The 26,519-nt window shown below is 39.5% G+C and overlaps 1 protein-coding gene across 7 annotated transcripts in view; it reads right to left on the bottom strand.

Annotated features, from left to right (window-relative positions):
• The window catches only part of LOC121434735 (cyclin-dependent kinase 14), a 526,212-nt gene that overhangs the window by 255,995 nt on the left and 243,698 nt on the right, over positions 1 to 26,519 (bottom strand). For all 7 annotated transcript variants that reach the window (XM_041633665.1, XM_041633666.1, XM_041633668.1 and 4 more), the window contains one exon: positions 7,681 to 7,743. In XM_041633665.1, the coding sequence (XP_041489599.1) occupies positions 7,681 to 7,743 (63 nt within the window). The remainder of the gene's footprint in view (positions 1 to 7,680; positions 7,744 to 26,519) is intronic.

Below are 26,519 nucleotides of genomic sequence, written 5' to 3'. Positions count from 1 at the left end.
CAACATTCTCATCTGAGTTTCCAGGACCGCCATTATCTCTTAGATGTTACATAAACCTTAATGCAATTAAGCTGCCACTTGACCTTCTACAAAACAACAGAGGATGTGAAGGGGAAAGGACCACCAGAGTGGCCCACACGGGCCAAGAGGATGGATCAGATTAGCTTGGTTATTAAATTGAGCAAATGCCAGAGGAACCCCACAGCACGAAAAAGAAAGGATAAAGACTTACTGCTAACATCGTTCCAAGTCTGTTACGTGTATTATTTTAATCCCTGTGATCTCAAAGTCTGTGTTTCTGATAAAGACCTGCCAACAGGGCAAGTCCGAAGCAAGCCTCCTCTGAGTTCTCACGATGCTTGTGGACTTGCATCGCATCACGCTGTCGCTAACGCAGTGAGCGGCACTTCTGATGCAGCCAGACACCCAAGTAACTAATGTGCTATCATTATTAAAGGAATTCAACTTCATAAAAGATCCAATCAGCATAGAATAAGCTAAAGGTTCTCAAGTTTCCCATTTTGTTCTATTCAAAAGTCTTTCTAGAAATAAATAATATGGCAGCAGGCAGGAGCATGGACAAGACTGGTAGATCGTATTAGGCATCACATTCCTAGCTGATTCCCAGATCTCTGCTGCACTGCACAGGAGGCCTCCCCAAGAACACTCCGTCATGGAATATCCTACTTAATCCTTCTGCAAAGATTCTTCCACACCCACCCACACACTGTCTGAAGGTTTACGCCCCAGTATGAGTATGTTCAATTTCTGTAACTGAAATACCAGGAGACAGCCCTTCCACAATGAACCAATAAGTGGAGTTGCTCTGACAGGAACAGACCAATAGCCTCCAAACCTTGCCATCCGTTGCAGGCAACAGTTCACATTTTCAGTGCCATGGCATATACTTGCTAAAAACACCCGCTTTTTGTTCTTTATCAATGTAACACTTACTAACATATATAAACACTTTGCTTTATAGGTATAAGAAAAGGGAGATTAAAATTCAATAAATATCAGTTACAAGTGCCCTTTAATACTCTATTCCTTTTTGAAACATGTCAAAAAGTTTTCAAAGTGAAAAAAGCAGGTATTTTAATCATAACTTTGAAAGTGAGTTGGTAATGGTACACATTGTTGAACTTAATATGCTGTAATTTGTTCCTCAGACATATCAGAGATACAGCAACAAGCTTTTTAAGTAACCCATGGCACCAAAGTCTAAAATGTAACTTCAGATGCACTGTGCCTTACTATCTAGACTCATTGGGTTCTGTGAATGGTCAGCAATACAAGCATTCTTTAATATACAAGATTCTCCTTAATACAGGATTAAGAACAGAGAACATTTTGCAGATTTCCAAGGCATGAAAAATTCCCTTTAAGGAGTTTAGGGATTATATAAGACTTTCAAATCTACCAGTTAGAGCTATTGACAATAGTGCACATCCCCATGGCAGGCCAGTAGTTTCCTACAAAGAAAGCGAGCCTATGTTGCTGTCATCCGGAGGCTGTTAAACATTTCTCCTTCTTAGGTTTCTCAGTTTAAGAAGGACTGCTTGAGTCTTGGATGGATACCTTTAACAGTCACTTGAACCACTAAATTATATCATTTCACAACTTTATGAACAACAATAGAACAGGCAGTAGGGAAAATGGCTGTAGTATTAACTGCTTACTGAGACCTTGTTATGGAGTACACTGTTCTAGATGTTGCTACATATCCACCTTTCTAGAAAAATAACTAGAAACACTGACAAAATATTCTAAAACTTGCATCAGATAATACTTCTCTCGTAAAGCTACCTCTTCAGTGGGAAGACTCTACAGAATGATTCATTATGACTCATTCCACTTAATTAAGCTTCAAAGACTCTAATATAAATATTGAGTCCTAATTTTCAATATAATATATTCAATCATGTCTAAGTAGTTTTACTTTACAAAGTGTCATTGCAATTTGATGTGTCAGGTTTTCAGCAATGGCAAGAAGGTGATACAAGGATAACAAATAGGATGGAATTTTCTTAGAAACTGGCTTTTCATCAAGGGAAGCTGCTAGCTACTCTCTAACAGTCCTTGAAAGCCTTTAACACAGTGTTCAGACAGTAAAATACACAGGGATCCATGGCCGTGAATCGGGCCACAAGGATGCATTTTCTGCATCGCACTCAACATCCAGCTGGCAGGAAACATGCATGGCAGAAGAAACTAACCACACTTCCACCCTCTTGGATTTCTCTACTTTCTACTGCTTTGTTAGATTCCTATACCATCTTGAGAAAGATAGATAACATGTTTCAGAATCCCTAGATAATATCAAAATTAGTTAACAGTTCTAAGATCCTGGTACACTAATAAATTTTGTTTTCTAACGATAGCAGCTTTCTGAACAGGAATACAGGTTTTTTTTTAATGAGACTCTGAGGTATAGGGCCAGCTACTGTGGGAAGAACTGTTTTCATTTGATTTGAAAGTTGGGCTCATCAGATCAACTGTCTTCCATCACAACTCAGTCTAATGGGGGACACCAAGCAAGAGAATGCTCTTGGATGGAAATGCCCAGAGTGACCAGGTTGAAGCTGGGAGATCTAGAACTAGGAGACTCCCAGGGGATCAAATTTGATTGCAAGATAAATCTGTTTTCTGTAAAGTTCTGTGAAAGCAGACCTGACAGAATAAATAGGCTTCCAGTAGCTACGAGGCTATGATTAAAAAAAAAAAATGCGCAGAGAACCATGGGTCTTAATTAGGGTTTCTATTGCTGTAACTGAATACAATAACGAAAAGCAACTTGGGGAGGTCAGGATTTATTTCAGTTGACAGTAGCATACCACAATTAATCATGAAAAGAAATCCGAGCAAAAACTCCAAACAGAAACATGGAGAAATGCTCACATATGGCCTGCTCAGCCTGCTTTCTCACACAGCCCTGCCTAGGGAGCAACACCACCCACAGTAGACTGGACCCTCCAATATCAATCTTTAATCAAGGAGTTGGGCAGGCTTGCCTATACACCAACTTTAGGGAGAATTTTTCTCAGCTGAGAAATGTTCCCAAAAGATTGCAGCTTGTTTCAAGTTGACATGAAACTGACCAAAACACAAGGATTCGTTAATGAATTGCTAACATCCCACACTTAGAAACTTAGTGGAAATTCTTTTCCACACAATGAAAACGAACAAGCACTTACATTTCAATGATTTTTATGTCTATAACATCTTAGAGACTAGATCAGCATGAAATATCTTGATATGAATCGAGAAGGGTAATATAAACTTAAGAAAGAGATAAAGATACAGCCCAGAAGACTAACAAATAATGAATCAAGCCTGAAAGTCTTGGAGAATATTCATCAAAGGAAGCTACACGACAGAGAAAAATAATTCCAAGTGAAATGTAATAATTAAAACTGTGAGTTTGGGTATATACGACCAATGAATTTCTTTCAACAACTTCCCAGAGGCATGTGAAATAATAGAGATTACATAATGATGAGATAATACCTATGGGCTTTCCTGGCTTGTCACACAAAAGCCATGCTTAGCCAAGACAATCAAAAAAGTGCTGAATGCTGAATCCGGTGTGCAACTCCACTGGACCTGCTGGTTTCCCTGATGGGCATCTTGTCCTTTTTGATGAACAAAACACTAGTGTACTATGCTCCGTCCATCACGGAATGGAGAGAGGTGGAAACATAGAACACTAATGTACTGTGCTATGTCCATCGCAGAATGGAGAGAGGCAGAGAGGATAATCTGATTAAAGTCTGAATTCCAGGATGGCATCTCCCCTATTCCCAATGGGAACGTCCACTTGGGCTGCCCTATAACTACATATAGCATGCCTGATTCTGAGACTGCATCCTACCATGCTTTAAGTTTGAGTTTTAGATCAACTGAAGAATGTACTATTTAATTAGCTGGCCTTGATTTCTCTATCAGACCCAAGTGGTTAACAAGTATATCAACAAATGATTCCATTGAATGTTGGCCTCACTGGTTAATCATAAAATATACTTCTTACTTGCCCCTTGCATGTCTAATACACTATGGATTGATATGCCCAATTTTATTATAACTTTATTTTCTACCAATCCTTTAATTTCTAAATAGGGAGTATAATTTTTTTACAAAAATAGGACAAAAGTGTTCAGGAAATTCCTGGGTAAGCACTAATAATGTATATAGAATTTTTTTTAAAATACATTTTTTGAAAAACATCATATTTCCCAACATATAGAATTAGGAAAAACTCTATAATATGCCTCTATAATATGCATCAGAAGGTGTCATTACTAGGTCAATGAGAGCTCTAATGAAGACTGTGGAGAAAATCAGGTGCCATTTGGTTTCCTCTCTAAGCATCAGAGAGTCTCATTTAGGAATCAATTCTCAGTGCCATCTGTATAAGACAACCTTAATTTGGCATAACATTATTTTATCTGTTATACACCTGCTTGTTCTCTGACCTACAGAAGAAAGACAGCCACTGTTCACCACAATAAACTTCATATTTTAGCTGAAATGAAAGCCAGGAGCTAGTTTTTATACCAAGAGGATTGCAGATACTTCAGGGAATAGGGCAGGGAGTTCAAAATTACTCTGGACATTTTCAGTTATTTTTTTTTAAAAGACGGGAAATATAACTTTGTAAAGAATCATCTAGAAAGGTCATTATATCACAGAAATGGAAATACATTACATGAAACACAGGAAGACTCAATCTCATCATGATAATAAGATACCATCATCTATATGTATGTCTGCCAGCTAGAGACAGCATCAATTAATCTTTTCTTTTTTTCCATGAACCTTAATTTCCAGTCTCTCGGGCTAATCAATTTTTAAATACATGAAACCAGAATAAAATGAGACATTTAAACTGTTTCAGTTGTTTAAAAAATTCAAGGGCCAATCTATAACTCACTAATAGGTATAAGATCATAAACTGAGATGAGTCTTGTGTGTGACTCAATCATGACCAAACTCTAATATGCTGTAAGGTAGCTAGTGTTTAAAATGTGGAAAAATATGTAGTCTCCAAGAAAGCTAAGAAGTTCCCACATGCCAATTTCCGTGCTGTAGAAATGGGTTGCCATGTCTTTAATCATCATAAATATTTATAATAAGGCCCTGTCCTCAGGCTTTAACATCAGGTTTAAAATCGTCTTCTTGGTAACTAATTGCTGAAATTACTCATTTGTCAAAAATGTATATAATGCTTAGAAATGAACTATTAGTTAAGAGTTAACATTTGTTTCAGAATGCCATATTAATAACAGATACATTCTGCAGGCAATTTAAGTGGCAGCACGGTTTGGGAAATTTAGTTAATACTGACTAATTTTCTTGAGCTTATTCTAGTACTTACCAGGAATGCTACACAGAAACAATAAAGCTTCCACAAATTTTTCACTTAAAATTAGTACCAAATGAACTTAAAATATTACAGATGCTCCTGCAGAGTTGGAGGGCACAGGGCAGTCCAGATGCCCCTTCTTTTTCTCTGTTCCCCCACAACACATTATGCTTGTGGTACCTGAAATTCTGCCCAAATCAAACAAAGAGAAAGCCCCTCAATTCACAAGTGTATTGACTTATCAATTATATTATTGGCATGTATGTTTATGGGGGAAGGCAAGTGTGACATTGTGTGTTTGAGAGCTTGCTCTCTCCTTACACCATGGTGGTCCTAGACATGGAACTCGGGTGGCTGGGCTTGGTAGCAAGTGCTTTTGCCCACGGAGCCATTTCCCTATCCTGACGTTGACATTTTATAACCAACAAATATGGAAGAAGTAAAAACAAAGAGAGAATGTAAATTTAAGATAAATATCTAAAACATTTCTACACATTGTCAAGCTGCAAACCGAGAAATCTGTATGCAAAAGAATTTGATCATTTCTCTTCTCTTTTTTTAACCATAATACATACCGAGCACTATCTTCCGATCATTTGATGACATCTGACATGTTGAGCCAGACACTGAGCGTTAGATGAGTTAAAAAGACACAGCCTTCGAGCCAATACTTTGGTTTAAATGTTTTACTGTTATAATAATAATAATAACGTGCAAATTGTATGTGAATGTGAGAACATGTTCGTTACAGCAGGGGTGTGGAAGACAAAGTTTGGAGTGTGTGCTGTCCTTCCATTCCAGGATCCTGGGATTCTAAGTAGGTCAACAAGCCTGTGCCCGACAAGTTCTTTGATTCACTGAACCATCTTAACAGTCCAGGACATACTCTTTAAAGATAATAACATTTCACCTCATTTTCAAATCTTCTAAAAATGTAGAATTCTTTTAGTGTCTTGGTTTTAGTTCAAATGATTTCCTTTTAATCAATCTCCAACACAGCATTATGAACAGTTGTTAATTTAGCAAATATTATTATTATGTTCTTCATTTTATGTTCATAGACTTAAGTGACAATAAATATCACCACATGAAAGAATACGTTAATACATCGAACAGAAATACCAATGGGACATCTGTCACCATGCCATTGTCAGACATCTTTGAGACTAATTTCACGTGCAGTGTAAATCCTAACTGTAACCCTGGAGGAGTGACTTGTCTCTTAGCAAACAGTGAGTAAAAGCCAACATATAAATAGGTGAGTGGCCTCCCAAGGAATTGAAGCTGTCAGCATCCATGGTCTGCATGTCAGATGCCAGAACACAGGGCATTCAAACTCACTGTGTTCAGTTTCTAATGTTTTGTAACTTCAGAGAAGAGAACACTATTATCTTCAATATAAAAATGGGAATAAACCTATATGACCAATTGTTAATAAAGTCATAATACAGCTAACAACAGTAATTTAATGTATTAATTTTGTACCACAGGGAAATAAACATTCAACACAGAACTAAGGTCCTTTAACATATGTCTCAATCTCAGTCGCTGTGATGTTTATTTTCTGTGAAATGAGGGATCCAAATGGATCACATCGCTGTCGTGCTAGCACTATCCTGGGCACGACTACAGTTTACCCACACTCTTCACCTGATGGTCGGGATGTAGTGCCAGGTTGCAAATAATTTTGCATCAAAAATTTCAAACTGTTACTCCACCAGCACCCACCATCTTCCTTTGCTGGTGTGGTTCTTCCTTCCTTCCTTTTTTTTTTTCTATTTGAGACTGATATTTTATTTTAGCACAATGTTGAAAATATTGAAAACATTAATTATACAAATCAATAAACCTCTGTGTTTTAGTCAGTTTTTTCTCATCTTTTGCTTTTCATGAAAACATCCTTTAAACCAAGATTAAAAACTCAAGAAGAGTAGAATACAGTAAACATCTAAAGAAAAAACAAAGTATATATTCTTTTTTGCTAAAACTTGAGCAAATACTCTCAGCTTATATATCACAAACACTCTTTTAACTCAGTTACTGAAATTATCATGTAAATTATTGTATAAAAGATATTATGCAAAAGTGACCAGAAAGTACAGAAAACAATCTAAATGCTTTTATAGTAAAACTATTTAACATTGAAACACTATTAATTCCCCCAACTAAAATAACAACTAATTCTTTTTAATTTGATGTCCTACATACATAAGATTTAAAAAAAAAAAACCTTTCAAATGATCATAGAGATGTTCGTCTTGAACTCAAAACTCCACATGAAGAATGTGAACCCTTGGTCCTCACATCCCCTTTCCTACCTTCACATTCTCTGGATGGAGCCCTCCGGGGTGCTTGTCCATGTACTGACATAAATCAGTGTGCTGGAAAAAAGTGGAAATGTATTAATATCCCTCTGGCTATAAAAAATGGATCAATATTTTTCTACTTCAAAGTCACCATTACCTCCTAGACAAAACAAATAGAGGACAAGTGAATGGATTTTATAGTGTATGCAAGTGTATGCTCCACCACTCCCCATTTTAACCACAATAGAACCACCTTCATCTTTAGGTTTATGTCAAACATGTATGCATTAAAACAAATACATGTTTATAGTTTGTTGGGTGTCAATTTCCTCACTGACTATATATCCTGACGCATAACAAAACTCTAATCCCAAGGTTTTCACAAATGAATTTAAGTTCTTATTTACTCTATGTGAGTTGAAAACACTCGAAACCACGACAGTGAAATTAACAACTGGAATTTTCACATGTATACATACAAATATTTTTTAGTCTTCAGGAACTGACTATATTTAAATACAAATTATAAATTAACAAAAACATAGTCAAAGTAAAACTTTAAAAAGACAATTGTGCCTTAAAGCACTAAGATAATAAGCAGTTATGTCTCAAGTATGAGAAGTTAGCATGCCAATAACAGTGCCTCTCTCTACCTCACTCGTGTCTATATGGGGAACAGCACAAAGCTTTCTCAACAGTTTGCTCTCTTACTGTAAGGCATCACCTCACTGACAAGACAAAATGAGTGCTCAAGTGATTCTGTGTCCGTTTGGCTTGGGTGACTGAGGGGCTGCAGGTTTCATAAAGCATTCAAGGATCTTGCTGGAATCATCATATCCACAATTCAGATTTGTGCCTGGGATTTGAGTGGACATCAGACGGCAACCACTTATGACCCACAGCAGAGTAGCCTCGCCCTTCATGCTGAGCTTCTGTTGCCCCTGTGATGCCCTGCACTTAGGTTAGTCACCGAGGAGATGGAAAGAATGAAGTGGCTGTGGACGGGAGAGCCGAGCACCACGGCAGAAGGCAGATCATCCTGTCACGGCACCCTGTAAGGACCACCACTTCAGCACGGGGCAGAATGTCCTCCAGACAACCCAGATAGCCCGCTGGAGAAATCAGTTCTGAGAAAGCTGAGCCCATCTAAAGACAGATGACAGTGGGCAGAGGAGCAAGTCGATACGCGTTCTTACATCTAGAACCATCTAAAACCATCTTCCATCTCAAACCACACAGGGGGTCAAGGATCAGTCAAACTCCATGCTATTGGAACTATTTAATTTGGAAATTATGATCTATGAGATCCAGACAGCTGACACACAGAGGACATAAACATACGGAGTCATACATACATATAAGATAAGCTCATTAAAACAAACTCAAAATATAATTACAGTGGGTCCGTGGGGCTTTTCCGTAATAACTATATGAAAGTTTTATTTCAAGCATTTAAGACACTGAGGGATTCATCTTGATCTAAAGCTGAGGTTTTTATTATTTAATTTCTCATTCTTTCAAATGTAGCTAAGCTAACATCAACTTCAGAAAGGAGCAAATTAAGTACTTAGGAACATTTGCTTTTTGAAGAACAAGTAAAACTGTACAGGAAAACTTTTAACCTATCAGGTTATGGATACAGTGTGTGTGCATGTGTGTGCGTGTGTGTGGTATAAGATCCATAGGATAAGAATGGTACCAAAGTGGCTTAATATTTAACACATGACAAGCAGAGTGATGCACAGAAGATGCGTCCAGTCACAGTGACGGCGCCTGCTGTGGTTGGATGCAGAAAAGATGCGTCCAGTCACACTGCCAGTGCCTGCTGTGGTTGGGACGCACAGAAGATACGTCCAGTCACACCGACGGTGCCTGCTGTGGTTGGACGCACAGAAGATACGTCCAGTCACACCGATGGTGCCTGCTGTGGTTGGGTGTGATTTCAGAGTTCTTTTTCACCAAAGGACTCGTGTGTTAGAAGTTTGCTTCAAAGGACATGGTGCTAGGCTGTTGAGGTTTCAGAGAGGTGGAGGCGAGGGGGAGGTCATGAAGCCATTGTGGCTGTGTCACTGGAAGGGATAAAAATAGCTCTTGAAGGGCCCTGAGTAGATCTGCAAAAGAGATTTGGGGTTGGTTTTTTTTTGTTGTTGTTGTTGTTTTTCCCATTTTGTTTGAGATAGGATCTCACCATGTAGCCTACACTGGATTTGAGTTAGAAATTCTCTAAAGTGATAGAATTACAAACATATGCCATCGTATCTGGGTGATTGCAAGCTGTTATAGGAGACTGAATTCCTTACGGCTTTCAGCCTTGTTCTGTGATCTTTCTTCTCAAATGCACACCACTCTGGTCCCATCTGTCAGGATGGGATCGAGTCAGAGGAGCCCTAACCAGAGCAGCACAGTGCTGTTAGTACTTGCCGCCCCTGAAAGAATGAGATGAAAAGCCTGTTTTCTGAGTAACACAATGAAGTGAATCAATCAACCTTGGAAAATCTGACTTCTTTTCAAGTAGAAGATTTGGCCAAGATATAATCAACACCGAGAATCAGAAAAGGGAGACCTCCGTGTGATGCCATTCTGTGATGTTCCTACTCCACTAAGACATAACCAACGTGAGGCAAGCTTGGACTGTACAGATGGCATTCTATGGTATTCCTACTCCACTAAGACATGACCAACGTGAGGCAAGCTTGGACTATACAGCAAGACCGTCTCTGAACATGAAGGAGAAATATGATGTGTCAAAGATGCACGATTTTAAAATACAGTATGGCTGTAGCACAACCGACCAACTACTACAAACATCATTTATTCATATATTTCACATCTCGATAACAATTAACTTCTTTTTTCTAAAACCAGTAAATTAGTACATCTCATTCTGTAAGAAAAGCGAACTAGCCTGGTGATGGTGCACTCCTTTAATCTCAGCACACGCAGACCTCTGTGAGTTCAAGACCAGCCTGGTCTACAAGAGTAGGACAGGCTTAAAAACTTTAGGGTAACCCTTTATGTATGTGGAGGGGGGACTGAGAGAAATGAGAACTAAAGAGCTATACCCTGCCCTACTGCCAAAAAAAAAAAAAGTAAATTCAGGTGACTTTGGTGCAGAGTCCTTCAGACTTGAAAGTAAGATAAGCAAATTACTACAAAACACAGAAACTTCCTGCTTTCCAACCAGTCTCTAAAAAGTGGGGTCAATCCAGACAGAGGCACAGGAGGGGAACTAAACCTGACAGTCACAGACACACTGCAATCCCACAAATCATCATACAAGGTGGCAGGACTCAATTCTGAGCTGACAGACCAACAAAGCAAGCTCAAACAGGAAAAACACTAGAAATGAAGGAAGAGCTAAGTATCTGCTGATCTGATCCAAGATCAACAAGGAAAGGGGTGGGGTGTTGGTGGTGCTAGAAAACTCTTAGGACATTACATACAGGACACATGGTGATTCTGTATTAAAAATATAACAAAGAGTTTGCTCTGATATTGTTTAACTGTTGTGGAATTTTTATGACTTCTCAATTGTTTTCATCTGCTCAAAAATAAAGTATTTGTGAATGTTGTTTAAAATGAAAAAAAAAAGATAGGAGAAATAAAACATAGTCAAAATGAAGCAAAAAGTCCCGATTCTCAGGGAATGCAGATGACCTGTTTATGTCTGCCCTGTAACCAGCATCATGAACTGCAGGAGAGGTTTTTCCAGATACGAGTTCTTAGGAAATGAGACCTTTTTAAGCCAAGCCTTTAAACTTATTTTATACTTTAAACAATATATCTTTGGTATGTTGACAAAGCCTTTAAATGATTAAGTCCATATTTCCTTACAGAAACCCGGTCTGTGGGCATGTGTGCATGGACATCACCCCCACACACACAGAGCTGTGGGAGCCAGGTCACCTTATGCAGACTACACAGCCTCTCACGGTCACATCCCTTCCTCTGTGTGATGACGTGATCAGCACACCTGCCTCAGACGTCTGTTTGTGAAAACAGTGAGCAAACACCCACACTGGTTCCAGAATGCCAGTGCACAATAGATAATATTAGTGATGAGGATGGTCATGAAGTTCTGTCTTAGGTTTAAATTAGGGAGGGAAATTTGAAAGGATTGAAACAAAACATCAAAACATGAGAATAAAAATCTAGTGAGAAGGAAAAGAAGCTACGCTCACGGGGTAGCCTTTGGCGGTTCCGTGTGACGCTGGTCTGCACACACGTCCTCTTTCACACTATCCTGTTCTCCATGCTCAAGCACTCTGAGTGACTCAGTGTATACACCATGGGTCTTAGATTGTTCTGAGTGATCAGGACTGACAGACCAGACTCTGCTGTCCAGTATAGTATTCGTGTTTCACAAACAGTTCTACCGACACTAAGAGCTATTTATTTCCCCCTTCCTATTTCCCAAGATTCCTTCCCATTACTGTAGTCAACACCTCCCCCCTTTTTCTAAATGGAGCATTCTGCTTGGGCTGAATCAGACGTAGCAAAATTACAAATTTCATTAAATCTTCCTTTAACTTCTTTTGTCAGCTCCGGGTCGTGTGGCCTTTATGTTTTGGACTGCTGTGGAAATCAGGGGCTAAATAATGACGTCACCAGTTGCTCCTCAGTGCTTCCATCTTTCCCTTGAATCAGAACTCAGATCTGAGCAGGAGTTTCTGTGGCCAGTGCAAACTGACACTCTCAGATCCTCCGGCCTGATCTCTGGCAATGTCTTCCAAATTTAAGGGGCACTTGGAGCACAGCTCCCTTGCTGACTGTCCGTCAAGAATTCAGCCCTCTACAGTCTCCGGAGCTGTCTGCACTGGGATCTCTTCTTCCCTGCCCTCGCTCTCCCGCTCCCCAGTCACGTTCGCCACATCACTGCTGCTCATCCTCACGACAATGCCATTCAGAAGCACTACAGATGCTTCTGTCTGACAGGTCTATATTTGATGCTTAGGAACTTCAGATCAATCTTCAAGGGAGTGGGTGGTTCCAAGTGTGGTGAGATTGATAGATCACAAAGAAAAACAGAGGAAGTGAAGACTTTGGCTCTAAGGATCTAGTCCCCACCTAGCTATCTTTTCCTCCCTTACTGCTGACTGCTCCGGGAACATTTCTGGGGGAAGGAATCTGAGACAAGAGCTGAATTGAGAACACAACGAAGACTAAATGTTCACAACAAAAGCATCTGTAAGATACGGAATCTGCAGGTCATCCTGATAGAATTTCTCATGGCTGGATCAAATTAGAAGGCAGGAGAGAATTTGTGCTTTATAAAATGCAAGGTATGGAGAGACCACAGAAAATGAAAGGGCTTCAACCCATGAACTCTCTGGCAAAGTAGAGTCTTGGTCAATTTAAGCCACATGCAGACTTTCAAGTCACAATGACTGCCATCAGTCATATGCTGGTCAGTCATGAGGCCTAGCTCACAAGACAATTCTCTGCTAGACTACAACACTCCACAGTCTGTTTTTTTCCAGGTTCCATCACTTTGTCTTTTTTAATCTGGCCTGGCTCAGGGGCCAGAAAACAATGCACGTTCACAGAACACTGCTGAGAAAGCTAGTGGAACTCTGGCAGCCTCAGACACAAAGATTTGTCCATTCTCCACTGGCAGAAATGATTCTCTTCAACTGTGAAGCTTGGCCCAGCATTCATTATGGATTTATGGATCTTTTTATTCTAGCTTACTCTTCATGAATTCAGGTTTCAGTGGTTGGCTCCAAATAATCAAAGTTCCTACTCAAAAGTCCTCAAGTGCTTCAGGGTAATTTTGCTTTTGAATGTCCTGGGCTTTCAGAAAGGACTTCCCTCGTTAGATGAACAAAGCCCCTTCCCAAGTGTACATGTCTGTTTCTGTTCACTTGCAATCTTAAGTATTTGTCAGCAAATTCGGGCGCTCACTGGAAGCACTGCCAAAAGACGGGACTGAAAATAGCACAGTCCTAATTTTAAGCATCTAGGCTAAAAATAAAGATCCCGGAGAGGATAACCAACAGAACCCATCATTTTGAAATTACATTAAGAAAAGCTTCCATAGCATTTATACTGTTGATTTAACTTTCCACTTGACAGAGAGAGGAAAGTCAGCATACTCACACTTAGTAAAATTCTATAACAGTGAGAAGAAAAACAATCTGTGTCATAAGCATAAGAATATGGAGGAATTAGAGGGGTTAAAAACTAATTCAGAATTTCTGTGTTCTGAATACATGGATTAATTCTGTGTTTAATCAGCAAAGCTCAGTTATAAACTCTATTATGAAATTAATGACATATAACATGAACAAAGATTCATTGAAGTACATAGGAACTAATGGCTAAGATAGATAAACTATAAGATAAACTATAGATAAAATATAAGGCCCTCTTCTCCCTCACCAACCTTGGAGTGTTTGAAAACCTTCTTATTACACAACCAAGTTTGAGTCTAGGCACCTTCTCTTCATCCAGGCAAGAGAACCATTATAGAGAACCTCTAAATGGTAGATAGAGACACTGCAAATAAACACACTGTAATTTTCTAAAGGAAAAGAGCTATTATTCACTCTTCAGTGGTATCTCATGTGGTCCCAAGTTTAAAGCAACCACAATAATTCTGAGTGTGCCAAAGCTGGTAATTGTAGTGACTGACTAAGGGCACCCTTAACACTGTGCCATGTATAGGACATGAAACCCTATAACTTTTTCCAAACCGTGATGATTAATTATCATTGTCAGTTGATTAGAATAGAATCCCCAGTGAGATCCGTACCCAGACACGGCTAGGAGGGTGTTTCCAGAGACCTATGCTGAAAGTGGGTGGCATCCCTTGGGATGATGTACTAACTAAATAAAAATGGTAAAAAAAAAAAAAAAAAAGAGGAAGCCAGATGAACACTATTATCTATCTCTCTGCTTTTTGACAGGAGAGGCAATATGACCATCCAGCTCACAGCCCGCTATGTCTTCCTGCCATAGAGGAATTGTATCTCTACAACTGGGTTGCAAAATAAATCCTTCCCTCCCTTAAGTTACTTCCGAACAGATATTTGGTACCAGCAATAGGAAAAGAACAAGATAGATTACAATTTTTTGGCATGCCATCCGGAGGTCAGAGTGGAATTAAAACAGTACTTTCACAATGGCTATGAACTTTGGAAGACTATGTAACCTTTTAAATCCATCTAACCTTAGTCTACAGCCTCACACAACTCTCCAGGGAACTGTCACTGCTCCACAGGAGGGAAGAAAACTGATAGAACGGAACACTCGTTTCTTCCACAGCAATCAGAAGCTTTTTCCTCAAGGCAAAAATCTCAATTTTAAACAGCCCAGAGTGCTGCAAGAATTAAAACATCAAATTACTGAGCAGTTAGGCTCAAACTGCTCTTACCTGCAGCCCGCAGGTTTAAATTGACTGAAAGTGTCTTTTTCCCTGTGAAGTTCAACAGCACTCTCTTATTTCAGTCCTAAATCACAGCTAATCAAATCATAATGCTGCGAGTTCCAAAACAGAAGAATCATTCACTAATGAAGAGAAATGAAAAGAAAGCTTAACCCACAGCATTGAAGACAAAACCAGAGGCACCCAGGCATCTAACGAAGGGAGCTTGCGCCCACTATGTATAAGAAAGGACTTTTATTTGTAAACTGTGGTGCTAGGTCAACTTTAAGCAAGCGATCAACTGTTACTCAGGTTACAGCACTAATGCATTATAACTCCCCACCGTCCTTAACAAAACAATCATGTGTAAATGAGTACAGAGGCAGCGCCTCTTTCCTCTGAGGTTCTCATTATAACTGATGTATTGTGTTTCTGGTGACATTACAAGAGACAACATGGCCTTCCAATCTATATATCCTGATATAAGCAAAGATATTGTTCTCAAATATGTCACTATTTCTGCACAAACGTATTTCAAATGTCACAAAGTCTATTTTCAGACTCTTTTACTTTTATCTGTTTTAAAACCACACAGGAAATGTTTGAAATTCTCTCAATAAACCACACACATACTCCCTAGGGAGGGTAAAAGTAATTAGGACAAAAGCAGATTATGCTACACAAAAATTCTTCAGTAATAACCAGTGTGGAACAGTTTACTTCTAATTGAATTACACATTTCTTTTTAATCATTTAACATTTTCTCCTCCTTTGTGGTAATAATAAGCCTATGTGTGACTGTCCATAATTCTGCCTAACTGCTTTCAGCTGTCATTTCTGTCCAAGATGCACGAGCAGCCTGGGGCGGGTGCGCGAACAGAATTCCCAACCACATTCCCAGCATGCAAAACCAGCAACCTTAAATGTCCCTTCCATTAAAACAAAATACTGACTATTTGACTTCTGGGAATAACATCATACAGAAACGTATTAGCCATTTTTCTCTCACAAAAGGAATGCAGATTGCACGCTCCAATACTTTGTATCTTCAGCAGCTCCAATATTGCTAAAGCTAATTCGTCAACTCAAATGCATTTGTATCTACAGGAGAGTTCGGGAACTTTCAAAGGGAAACCATCTTCTTCTTTGAAATTAAACACACTCAATGTACAGCTTGGAGACGACTCAGGAAATCTGGGGAAAGTGTACGAAACTGTACTGAATGTGCTCTCGTAAGCCAAGGGACGGAAAGGCTGCCCAGTGTGTGGATCAGGGGTGATACAGCATATCACTCACCAGCCTGAGTCACATCAGGAGAGGGAATGGGATCAGCCTAAATAAGCCCTTTCTAAAAATGGTCATGGTACTTTGAGACAAGGTTGAGTTTGTAAAAATAAATAAATAAATAAACAAACAAACAAGATAATGGAAAATACTAAACATTGAATTACTATAAAAATTTAAGAAACAAAAAGAAGTTAAAATTATTTACTCTTTTCTTTTTCTCATAGTGTATCCTAAAACTAATTATTTTTAAAATTAAAGATTATACACACGTGAAGCTCACTGAGGTATAGTTGATTCTCTGAGCTATGCATCTCTTCCCAGACCAGCTCCCGTGTGAGAGCTGTCAAAGCTCACATAGAAGAAGAGGGAGAGAGTTCAGTGGATAAAATGCTGGCCAGGTAAGCATGTCAACTTGAGTTCAAATCACCAGCACCCACATAAAAAAGTCAGGTAAGCTTGGAAGCCTATCTCTAGTACCAAATGGGAAGCGGTCTCGGGTCCTGGAGCAGGCCGGCTGTTTGGACTAGCTGCACTGGCTACCTCTGTGTTTGGTGAGAGATACTGACTCACGGAAGAAAGCAGAGGGAGACACGGCTGGCCTCCAAATAAATATTCATGTATGTTGCACATGTGTCCCCACACAGATGCGCTCACACATGGAAACACATGTACACACACATACACGTGCAAAACAAACGGATCTGGAGTAGTACTCAAGACTATCTTAATTCTGAACACACTCTCTGGATCTACCCTCTTGGAAATATGGAAGATCATAAAATTATGGAGTGAAAGTGACAATAAGCAAGCGGAATTTGAAACAGAGAGAAAACAGGGGGTGGCGAGAAGAGACCAAGGCCAGAAAGAGAAGACAGTGGTAAACAATGTGGCTAGTCTGGAATTATTTTGGTTTGGATGTGTTGCTGTTGAGAGTTTGGGGGGACAAGCCATCATATTGTTGTCAGGCTGGCTTGGAACTCTCCATATAGTTCAGGCGTTTCACTTTGCCAAGTGCCAAAGCGACAGCGCCTAGCTACCACGCCCAGCATGGATAGCTCGAAGGCTACAAGAATGAGCAGAAGAGGCTCTCCATTGGCTTGCTCTGAGGGAGGACAGCACTCACACGGGAGCTTGTCATACAGAGGCAGGTAGCTTAGAAAATGAACGGCACTGCAGAGAGCTTCAAGAGGGTATAATTTTTAATTTTAAAAATACTAATTTTAGGACACCTTATGAGAAAAGGAAAGGATTAAACAATTACACTTTGCTGTTCTGGTTTTTGTTCTGTTTTGTTTTTGCTTTTTGGCAAGTCACCTGAAAGTCTGTATCAATCTTCCAGGGCATTATAAACAAGTAAAAGATCATAAAACTCCCAAAGATGAGTAAAACATCTTCACTACATAGGAATTTGCTAACAACTATGGGAGATACAAATGAAACCACAAGTTCTTCCTCTGCACACCTGAAGGGAAACATGCATAAGCTCACTCACACACTTCCTCTGCTTGTAACACTTCCGGGAAGCTTTCCCAAGACAGCAGAGAAGGGCACATTAGAAGCAATGTTATTAAAATTTTCCCAAATATTGGAGAGCTGTTAGTTTAGTTATGAAGCCTGATTATCTGGGGAAGAAATCCCATGGGCCACAAACTCCAAAATAGGATTAACCGAAACTCTCTTGAATGAGAGGTTTCTAGGGAAAAAATGAAGTCAAAAATGCATTCTCCTGCTGGAGTAACACACAATGCACAATGACGCATGTTAGAAAAAGCTTTTCAGGAAGTCAAGTCTGCAGATGTCTGCTACGGCCACGGTGGAGGGAGTAACACACGCTGCCCTGTGGTGCACGTGAACTATGTGAACTTTTAGGAGGTGCAGGGAGTAACTCATGCTGCCCTGTGGTGTATGTGAAGCATGTGTACTTTTAGGAGGTGCAGGGAGTAACACACGCTGCCCTGTGGTGCACGTGAACCATGTGTACTTTTAGGAGGTGCAGGGAGTAACTCATGCTGCCCTGTGGTGTATGTGAAGCATGTGTACTTTTAGGAGGTGCAGGGAGTAACTCATGCTGCCCTGTGGTGTATGTCAAGCATGTGTACTTTTAGGAGGTGCAGGGAGTAACTCACGCTGCCCTGTGGTGTATGTGAAGCATGTGTACTTTTAGGCAAAGATCTCGCACTTTTCCCCTCACGTTTTTGTTCTTAGTTTTTTGCTTTATGTTGCATGAGGCAGAGTCTCACTGTGTAGCCCAGGATAGCCTAAATATAGTGAAACCATGATTTCCTTCTTTTTTACTTAAAGTTTAGATCCTTGCAACACTGCCAACAATAAAACCCTTCCCAGGCACGAGACACGCTTAGCAGGAATACTTTGTGTTTTAAATATGAACCTGGAGGTGGCTAGAAGCACTGACCAATGCTATTGCATGCCATAATAAGATTTAACTTCTGATGCCAACATCTAGTCAGTGAACTGGAGCTCACGATACCACTTCCTTTTCTCAATGGGTGCAATTTGTCCAAAAAAATAAAAAGTTTGTTGAAAAAAATTTCATGGAAAAGAATAAAACTTCACTGCTGAGTTACAGAAGAATTCATATTGTCCTTTCCTGATTCCAGGGTGCACACATTTGAAATTTTGCCTCTGCCAATTTTTAAAACACAGCACCAGCGTCCAAACTTGAATTAGTTATACCAAAAATAATCTCAGACAGTCACTCTGGAGAGTTTTGAGTAAACGGGCTCTAATGAATTAGTGGGTTTGGTGCACAATCACTGGACTCATCAACTGGAACTGGCTATAATTTCTACCAAGGAGATGAGCATAAGACACGTTTGGCAAAGGAAGTGACTGCACACACAGTGAACACTTGGTACCACCCAGGATATAAAAGCCCGTGATAATAAAGCCGAGTTATGGCCCCCAGTGAGAAAATGAGGTTACTGAAAGTTAAAACGGCAGAAACAGTGAGTATTAAAATGTCTGAAGATGATCATCGCTCAGATTAATTTTATTAGGAATTTCACAATTATGCAAAATCTGAAACATGGGATGCACAGGATGTGTTCATTTACAATTAGGAATGTACATTACACAAACATATTTACTGATCTGGAATCTATGTGTTTAAACAATCCAAAAGTACAGGAAACACACAATAAGAATATATATAAAATGTACGTGCATAAACATTCACAGGTTACATGCATGTGAGAACGGATCACGTGTCTTCAGAGACAACACCTGGTAGCACTGTAACCTCTGGGGTGAGGGATGTGTGGTGTGAAGTATGTTAGTAAGGAGGATTGGCCAAGCTATAAAAAAGAGAGAGACTCTAACTCATTAGCTAAGCAAGGGGCGTGCCGTGTCCAAGTTAGATAGAAAATGCGTATACTCTTCCTGAGAAGAGTAATATAATATTTGATAACAGACAAATCCTACTGAATATTTTGTTCACTAGTGATATGGTAAAACATAGAAAGGATATTAATACATATAATGTGTATATATATTTATATTTGAATTATATTTCTTAAAAAATTAAAAAAACTATGATAAAAAATCAGTAAGTTTAAAAGAATTCCACATTATATTAATTTTTTTCAAAATTAATTTTTCTTCAAAATCTTGCTATATTTGGACTTTCCGGTACTGTGTCATATATTTGGATCCTTAAATCAGAATTCCATATACTAATTTTATCTTAAAAGGGTATCACACCCTTTGAAAAGTGAAGGGTTAAAATCTATTTGTAAAGTAGCATTTCTACTTCTTCAGCATGGAGAGGTTCTTTGGAAAGGAGAAGAATACTAAGTTCATTATATAGTTTGGAATAAAGTATATTCAGAACAAAATAATATATAAGGAAAAATGGAACCAAAATAAAAGAGCAAGAATGGACCTGGATAAAGGAAGCCAACTAACTATACTGGTGGCCAAGGCATCGGGGTGCACCAACAGAGTCAGGGCTTTAATCCCTCACGACCCCTCATGATCCCCAGTCTCCAAAGGGGAACAGTGTGACCATCAAAGTGGGTGATCAGCAGCTGGGGCAATCTTGGGGTGGTAACAGCTCCAAGAATTATTTCCAGCAGCTAGACCAAGTGCTTACTTAAAAGGGGTATGGTTACCTTTTCTCTGTGTCTGTCATACTCTCTGAGGTAGCTTAGTGAAAAGATACTGTATTCTGAAACACATATGCATACACACACACACACACACACACACACACACACACATGTGCACACACATTCACACTGCCGTTCTCTGCTGTGTTGAAATGAAACTGGAAATTACCTGCTGGAAATGTTAGGATTCAGCACGTAAAATGAGAATCTTGTTGCAGGCCTCGGGATGAAAAGCTGCCCATTTACCTGTTACAGATGCTATTATCGAAAACAAGAAAGATCAAGTGGCCTTTGACCCCTTTACAATCTGCCTGTCAACTCACAGTACTGTTCAGTGGGCTGAGCTCTGATTTGTTTTTATAAATAAAGATTACTGGTCTTTTGTTTTCTTCTAATAAGTACTCTGTGAATAATTACTTTCTCCCCCACGGCTCTTGCCATCTGACTTTGTGTTCTTGGCAGATTTAGATGGCTTCCTTCAACATAGTCTCAAATTTCTAACTGGATTACAACACTATCTATCCTCACTGCTTCTACACTTTAGCCCAGAAAACCACAAATAGAAGAAGTGGTAGAAAAGAAAATCGACTTGAGCTTATAGACGCCACTGAAACAGAGAAGGCTAACTGGGGCTCCACGCTAGAAAGCAGGTCACAGATCAAGGAAAAATGAAAAAAATCCCACATATGGAAAGTCTTCACTTAGCAAATAGTTGCCGTGACTCATTAGCTTTTTGGTTCCTGAATTACAAAATGGAGACGAAGAACGGGCATCTGTTAAGGACTGAAAACTGGAGTGGGCATCAGCTAGAAAAGAGTAAATTACTCGGTGAACGTGGATGTAACTCGAAATACTGAAGCTAGAAAGAGGTTGTTAGGTATATAAATGATGGAAAATCAAAAGGCTATATATTTTGAATAATTGTTTTAAATTGAGACCACCAGCTACTTCTACACAGCATGAATGCATATTGCTGTGTACACTGCCACCACACAACCATTAAGTCAAGTCATAACAAACACCAATTAGCAAAGATAAATATGTCTACCGATAGGAAAAATCCTAATAAAGACACACTTTGGATTTTGTTTATGCCTCTAAATTTTTAAGGATTTGATGGTAATGTAATCACTGTTAATCTGAGTATCTTCATTCCTGTGACCTTTGTCACATCTGATAAACTATTAATAATTGATGAACAGGAAAATGGTACATGCTTCACAGCATTAATATGAACAAAACTAACCAATTACACAGTGATTTATATAATCACAAGCTTTTATAAGATTCCAAGATAAAGATGACAAACAGAACATGTACCTACTTTATACTCTGCCAAATCCACACACCACCACATTTTAGATGCTCCAAAACAAACAGCAGCTAGAAGAGCACAGCAAAATACAGAGGAACAAGTATCACTGTCAGTGAGGAAAGTCTAGAAGCAATAGTTGACACACAGAAGTATCAGCAGGTAGTGACACCGAGACACAAAACGTCTACACATGGAGGTGGCTAGAAGTCCTCAGCAGCTCCTTAATCCTGAGATCCCCTTCCCACCTCCTTTAACACAGACAGGGTATGGAGACTGAGAAGTCAAACCAAGATCAGGTATCATCCAAAGAAGGATAACCAAGTGTAGTCCAATCACCTACCTATTTTCACAATATTCTTCATGGGCATTCCGTATTCACACTCTCTGTGACCAGCTATAGTGAACAGCCACACCCCAAGACTACACGGAAAGCATAAATTTGACTCCATAGTTAAAAAAAATAGGAACACAAAGTTGAGGGGGTAAAGAAAGGTAGTAGATCACACATGAATTGGAGGAGGGGTGTATGAAAATGATCAAAATATAGTGTGTGACATTCTCAAAGAATTAATGTAAAAAAAAATACAGAACACTGGGAATCTAATAGCACTGTGGGGAAGACAGGCAGCAATGTCCAGAGTTTCACTATAAAAGGGAACACTTCATTATTTTGCTGATGTTTGGGGTCTACCAGCGACCCACACACTCAGAGAACTCAGCTGGCCTGTTTCTATATCTAGTATATGACCAAAGTCTTTAAAATTAAACATAGCAGCCATAACAAACTACTAGAAAAAATAAGTAACATAAGGCAAATATTTCCACTAGTATTGAATAGTACTGTTAGTATTTTCAGTAGTAAAACATGCCGCACTTTGAGAAAAGGATTCATAAATGGGATATTCTGAGATAAGATATACCAGAAATTCATACAATTCAAAACAAGAAGTTTTAAGTACAATACGTAAAACATAAAAATGAGAAAATGTTCATTAATCCTGAGCTCAGGGAAAAGAGAAGCAAAAAATAAATAAATAAATAAAATTTTAAAAAAAGGCAAAGAAAATAAAGATTGAAAAACAACCAAAAAGTCAGATATTTAAATTATACAGAGAAAGAATACAGAGAAGATGAAAGGGAGAATATCATATAAAATAATCTGTGAAAATTGCTTAAGAAAAAGTCTCGCATTTAAAGATGTTCAACTCATTATTATTCCAATGCAAATTCAGGGATGACTTCTGAACAGTCAGAAGGTAGACAACAAGCAGCGGCGGGGAGTGCGGGAAATCTGTAGTCATGAGCCATATGTTTCATATTTAAAATGGGAATCAACTTCATAAAACTGTTCAGTAGTCTCTCTGCAAGTTAAAGAGAAAACAGACACCACAAGCAGAACACAATACACACAAACACACACAGAGACACACAAAAAGTTAAGGAATTAAAAAGGAAAAGAATTGAGAAGACTTGATCCCACCATGAAAAGATGGACCCAGTGAGATGCACTGTGGTATCTTTTCTGCTTCCACATAAAACTTCAGAGCAATCAACATGAAGGGAAGTCCTGAAACAAAAATAATAGCTCTCTTTTGGGGCGGGGGATTTAGAAAGATTTCCAAACCTTGGCATTGACTGAACCTGGAGAGATGAGTATCTGGGTTACCAGCTGGAGAGCCCTGCTCTCTAGGCCCTAGCCCCTGGACGCATATTCCATGCCCCACCCCTACTCGGAAACCCCAGAGACATGAGAGCAGCCTCCCCACAACCCAATCATTCCTCACCACATCTATGAGCACCTGAACTTTGGCCCTGACTGCACCAGGACAGGTGAGTTCTGGGTTCCTGGCTGTAGTGCCCTGCTCTCTAGGTCCTAGCCCTTGCAGGCATACACCATGCCCCACCCACACTCCTGGAAGCAGCCTCCCCATGCCCCAAACATCTCCCACTGCATCTGTGACCATTGGAGCCATGGCCCCTTCTATACCAAGAAGAACAACTACCAGAGCGTTGGCACTGCCTGTATCTGGAGGAGCCCCAGAGCCACATCAGTGACCACCAGAGGTGCAGCCCCATCTGTGCCTGGAGGAAGAGCAACCACTAACCCAGAGGCCCCATCTGCACAATGGGAGGGAGACGAACCCCCTGAAGCACAGGTCCTACCTGCACCCATTTGAGGAAGAAGTGGGTAGAGACAGAGTAAGAACACACTCAACAACATAAAGAGCAACATGGCACCACCAGAAACTAGCGGTTCTACACAATCAGGGCAAATGAAGTAGAAGAAAACGACCTTAAAAATAGATATATGAAGTTGACAGAGGCACTTAAAGAGGAAATGAGAATTCCCATAAATAAAAAAAAAAGGCAAAGAAAGCCAAGGAAAAACAAACAGGAGAAGGAAATGGTTCAAGACGTGAAAACTGAAATAGAGGCAATAAAGAAAACACAACGGAGGGGATTCTGGAAGTGGAAATCTGGGTAAATGATCAGGAACTACAGATGTAAGCATAACCAACAGAATGAAAGAGATGAAAGAGAGAATCCCAGGCGATGAAGATAGGATACAGGAAATAGATGGATTAGACAAAAAAAAATGTTAAATCCAACAAATTCTTAACACAAAATATACAGGAAATATGAAACAGCAAGAACATACAAAACCCAAGAATAATAAGGATAGTGTGTGTGCTGCTGGGGTTATATTTAGGAGGTGGTCTCCCGTGCCAATGTGTTCAAGTGTACTTCCCACTTTCTCTTCTATGAGGTTCAGTGTAGTTGGTTTTATGTTGAGGTCTTTGATCCATTTGGACTTGAGTTTTGTGCATGGTGATAGATATGGATCTATTTTCATTCTCCTACATGTTGATATCCAGTTATGCCAGCACCATTTGTTGAAGATTCTTTCTTTTTTCCCATTTTATATTATTTTATATTATTTGTTACTTTATGTTCGTAAGTGTGTGATTGATATCTGTGTCTTTGGTTCCACTGGTCCTCCTGTCTGTTCTTATGCCAATACCAGGCTGTTTGCAGTACTGTAGCTCTGTAGTAGAGTTGGGAGTCAGAGATTGTGATGCCTCCAGAAGTTCCTTTATTTTACAGGATTGTTTTGGCTATCCTGGGGTTCTTGTTTTTCCATATGACATTGAGTATTTTTATTTCAAGTTTGTAAAGAATTGTGCTGGGATTTTGATGGAGACTGTATTGAATCTGTAGATTGCTTTCGGTAAGATTGCAATTTTTACTATGTTGATCCTACCTATCCAAATCCTACCTATCCAAAGCATGGGAGATCTTTCCATTTTCTGATATCTTCTTCCATTTCTCTCTTCAGACTAAAAGTTCTTGTCATACTGGCCTTTCACCTGTTTGGTTGGAGTTACCCCAAGATATATTACGTTATTTGTGGCTATTATGAACGGTGACGTTTCTCTGATTTCTATCTCAGACTGCTTATCATATTTATAGAAGGCTACTGATTTTTTTGAGTTAATCTTGTATCCTGCCACATTGCTGAAGGTGTTTTTCAGCTGTAAAAGTTCCCTGGCAGGATTTTCAGATTACTTATGTATACTATCATATCATCTGTACACACGGAAAGTGTAACTTGTTCCTCTCCAACTTGTATTCCCTTTGCTCTCCTTCTGAGGGGAAGGATGTGACTAAATCTGCACTCCTCCATTGATGGTGGGAGTGCAAACTTGCATAGACACTTTAGAAGTCAGTATGGCAATTTCTCAGAATATTGGAGATCAATCTGCCTCAAGGTCCAGAAATACCACTCTTGGGGCATACACACAAAGGATGGTCAATCATACCACAAAGACATTTGCTCAACTATGTTCATAGCAGCATTATTCATGATAGCCAGAAACTGGAAACAACCTAGAAGCCCCTCAACCACAGAATGGATAAAGAAAATGTGGTACATCAAAAAAAAAAAATAGAGCTCTACTCAGCAGAAAAAAAAATGACATCTTGAAATTTTCAGGAAAATAGATGGACCTAGAATAAACCAATCTGGGCATCCTAATTGGTAACCCAGATCCAGAAAGACAAACACAGTATGTACTCACTCATAAGTGGACATTAGAAATAAAGCAACGGAGAACCAGCCAACAGTCCACAGCCCCAAAGAAGACAGAAAATAAGGAGAACCATAAGAGGGACATATATGGATACTCCAAAGAAGAGGAAGTAGACTACATCTCCTTAGTAAACTGGCAGTGGGGGGGGGGGGAGGTGGAAGGGGAGCAGGGAGGAGAACATGAGGGATTAGGAAGGTAGAGCTGGGTGAAGGATAGAGAGGGAGAGCAAGGAAAGAGGTACCTTGAAAGTGGGAGCCATTATGGGGCTAGCAAGAAACCAGGCACAGGGAAATGTAAACAGAAATTGCAATTTTGTTTCCGGCACACACAGAACTTGAATAATCACACAAGCTATATTAATCACAACACCGTTTGGCTGACAGCGCAAGCATATTTCTAGCAAGCTCTTACATCTTAACCCATTTCTAGGAATCTACATATCACCATAAGGCTGTGGTCTACCGGTAAGGTTCCAGCATATTTCTCCTTCTGCAGAGACATGGCATCTCCTTGACTCCGCCTACTCTATCTATTTCTGTTCAGATTTCTCGCCTGTCTATACTCTACCTTGCCATATGCTAAAGTGACTTCTTTATTAACCAGTGATAATAAATCATATTGATAGCATCCAAGGGGGAATCCCAAATCAGGGAAATTCCCATGAA

This window comes from Microtus oregoni, unplaced genomic scaffold (assembly GCF_018167655.1).
Source record: "Microtus oregoni isolate MIOR12 unplaced genomic scaffold, Mior012 000044F_ref0000062, whole genome shotgun sequence".
NCBI lineage: Eukaryota > Metazoa > Chordata > Mammalia > Rodentia > Cricetidae > Microtus > Microtus oregoni.
The sequence above is the reverse complement of the archived record's forward strand: the minus strand, read 5'-3'. Positions and strand labels throughout refer to the sequence as shown.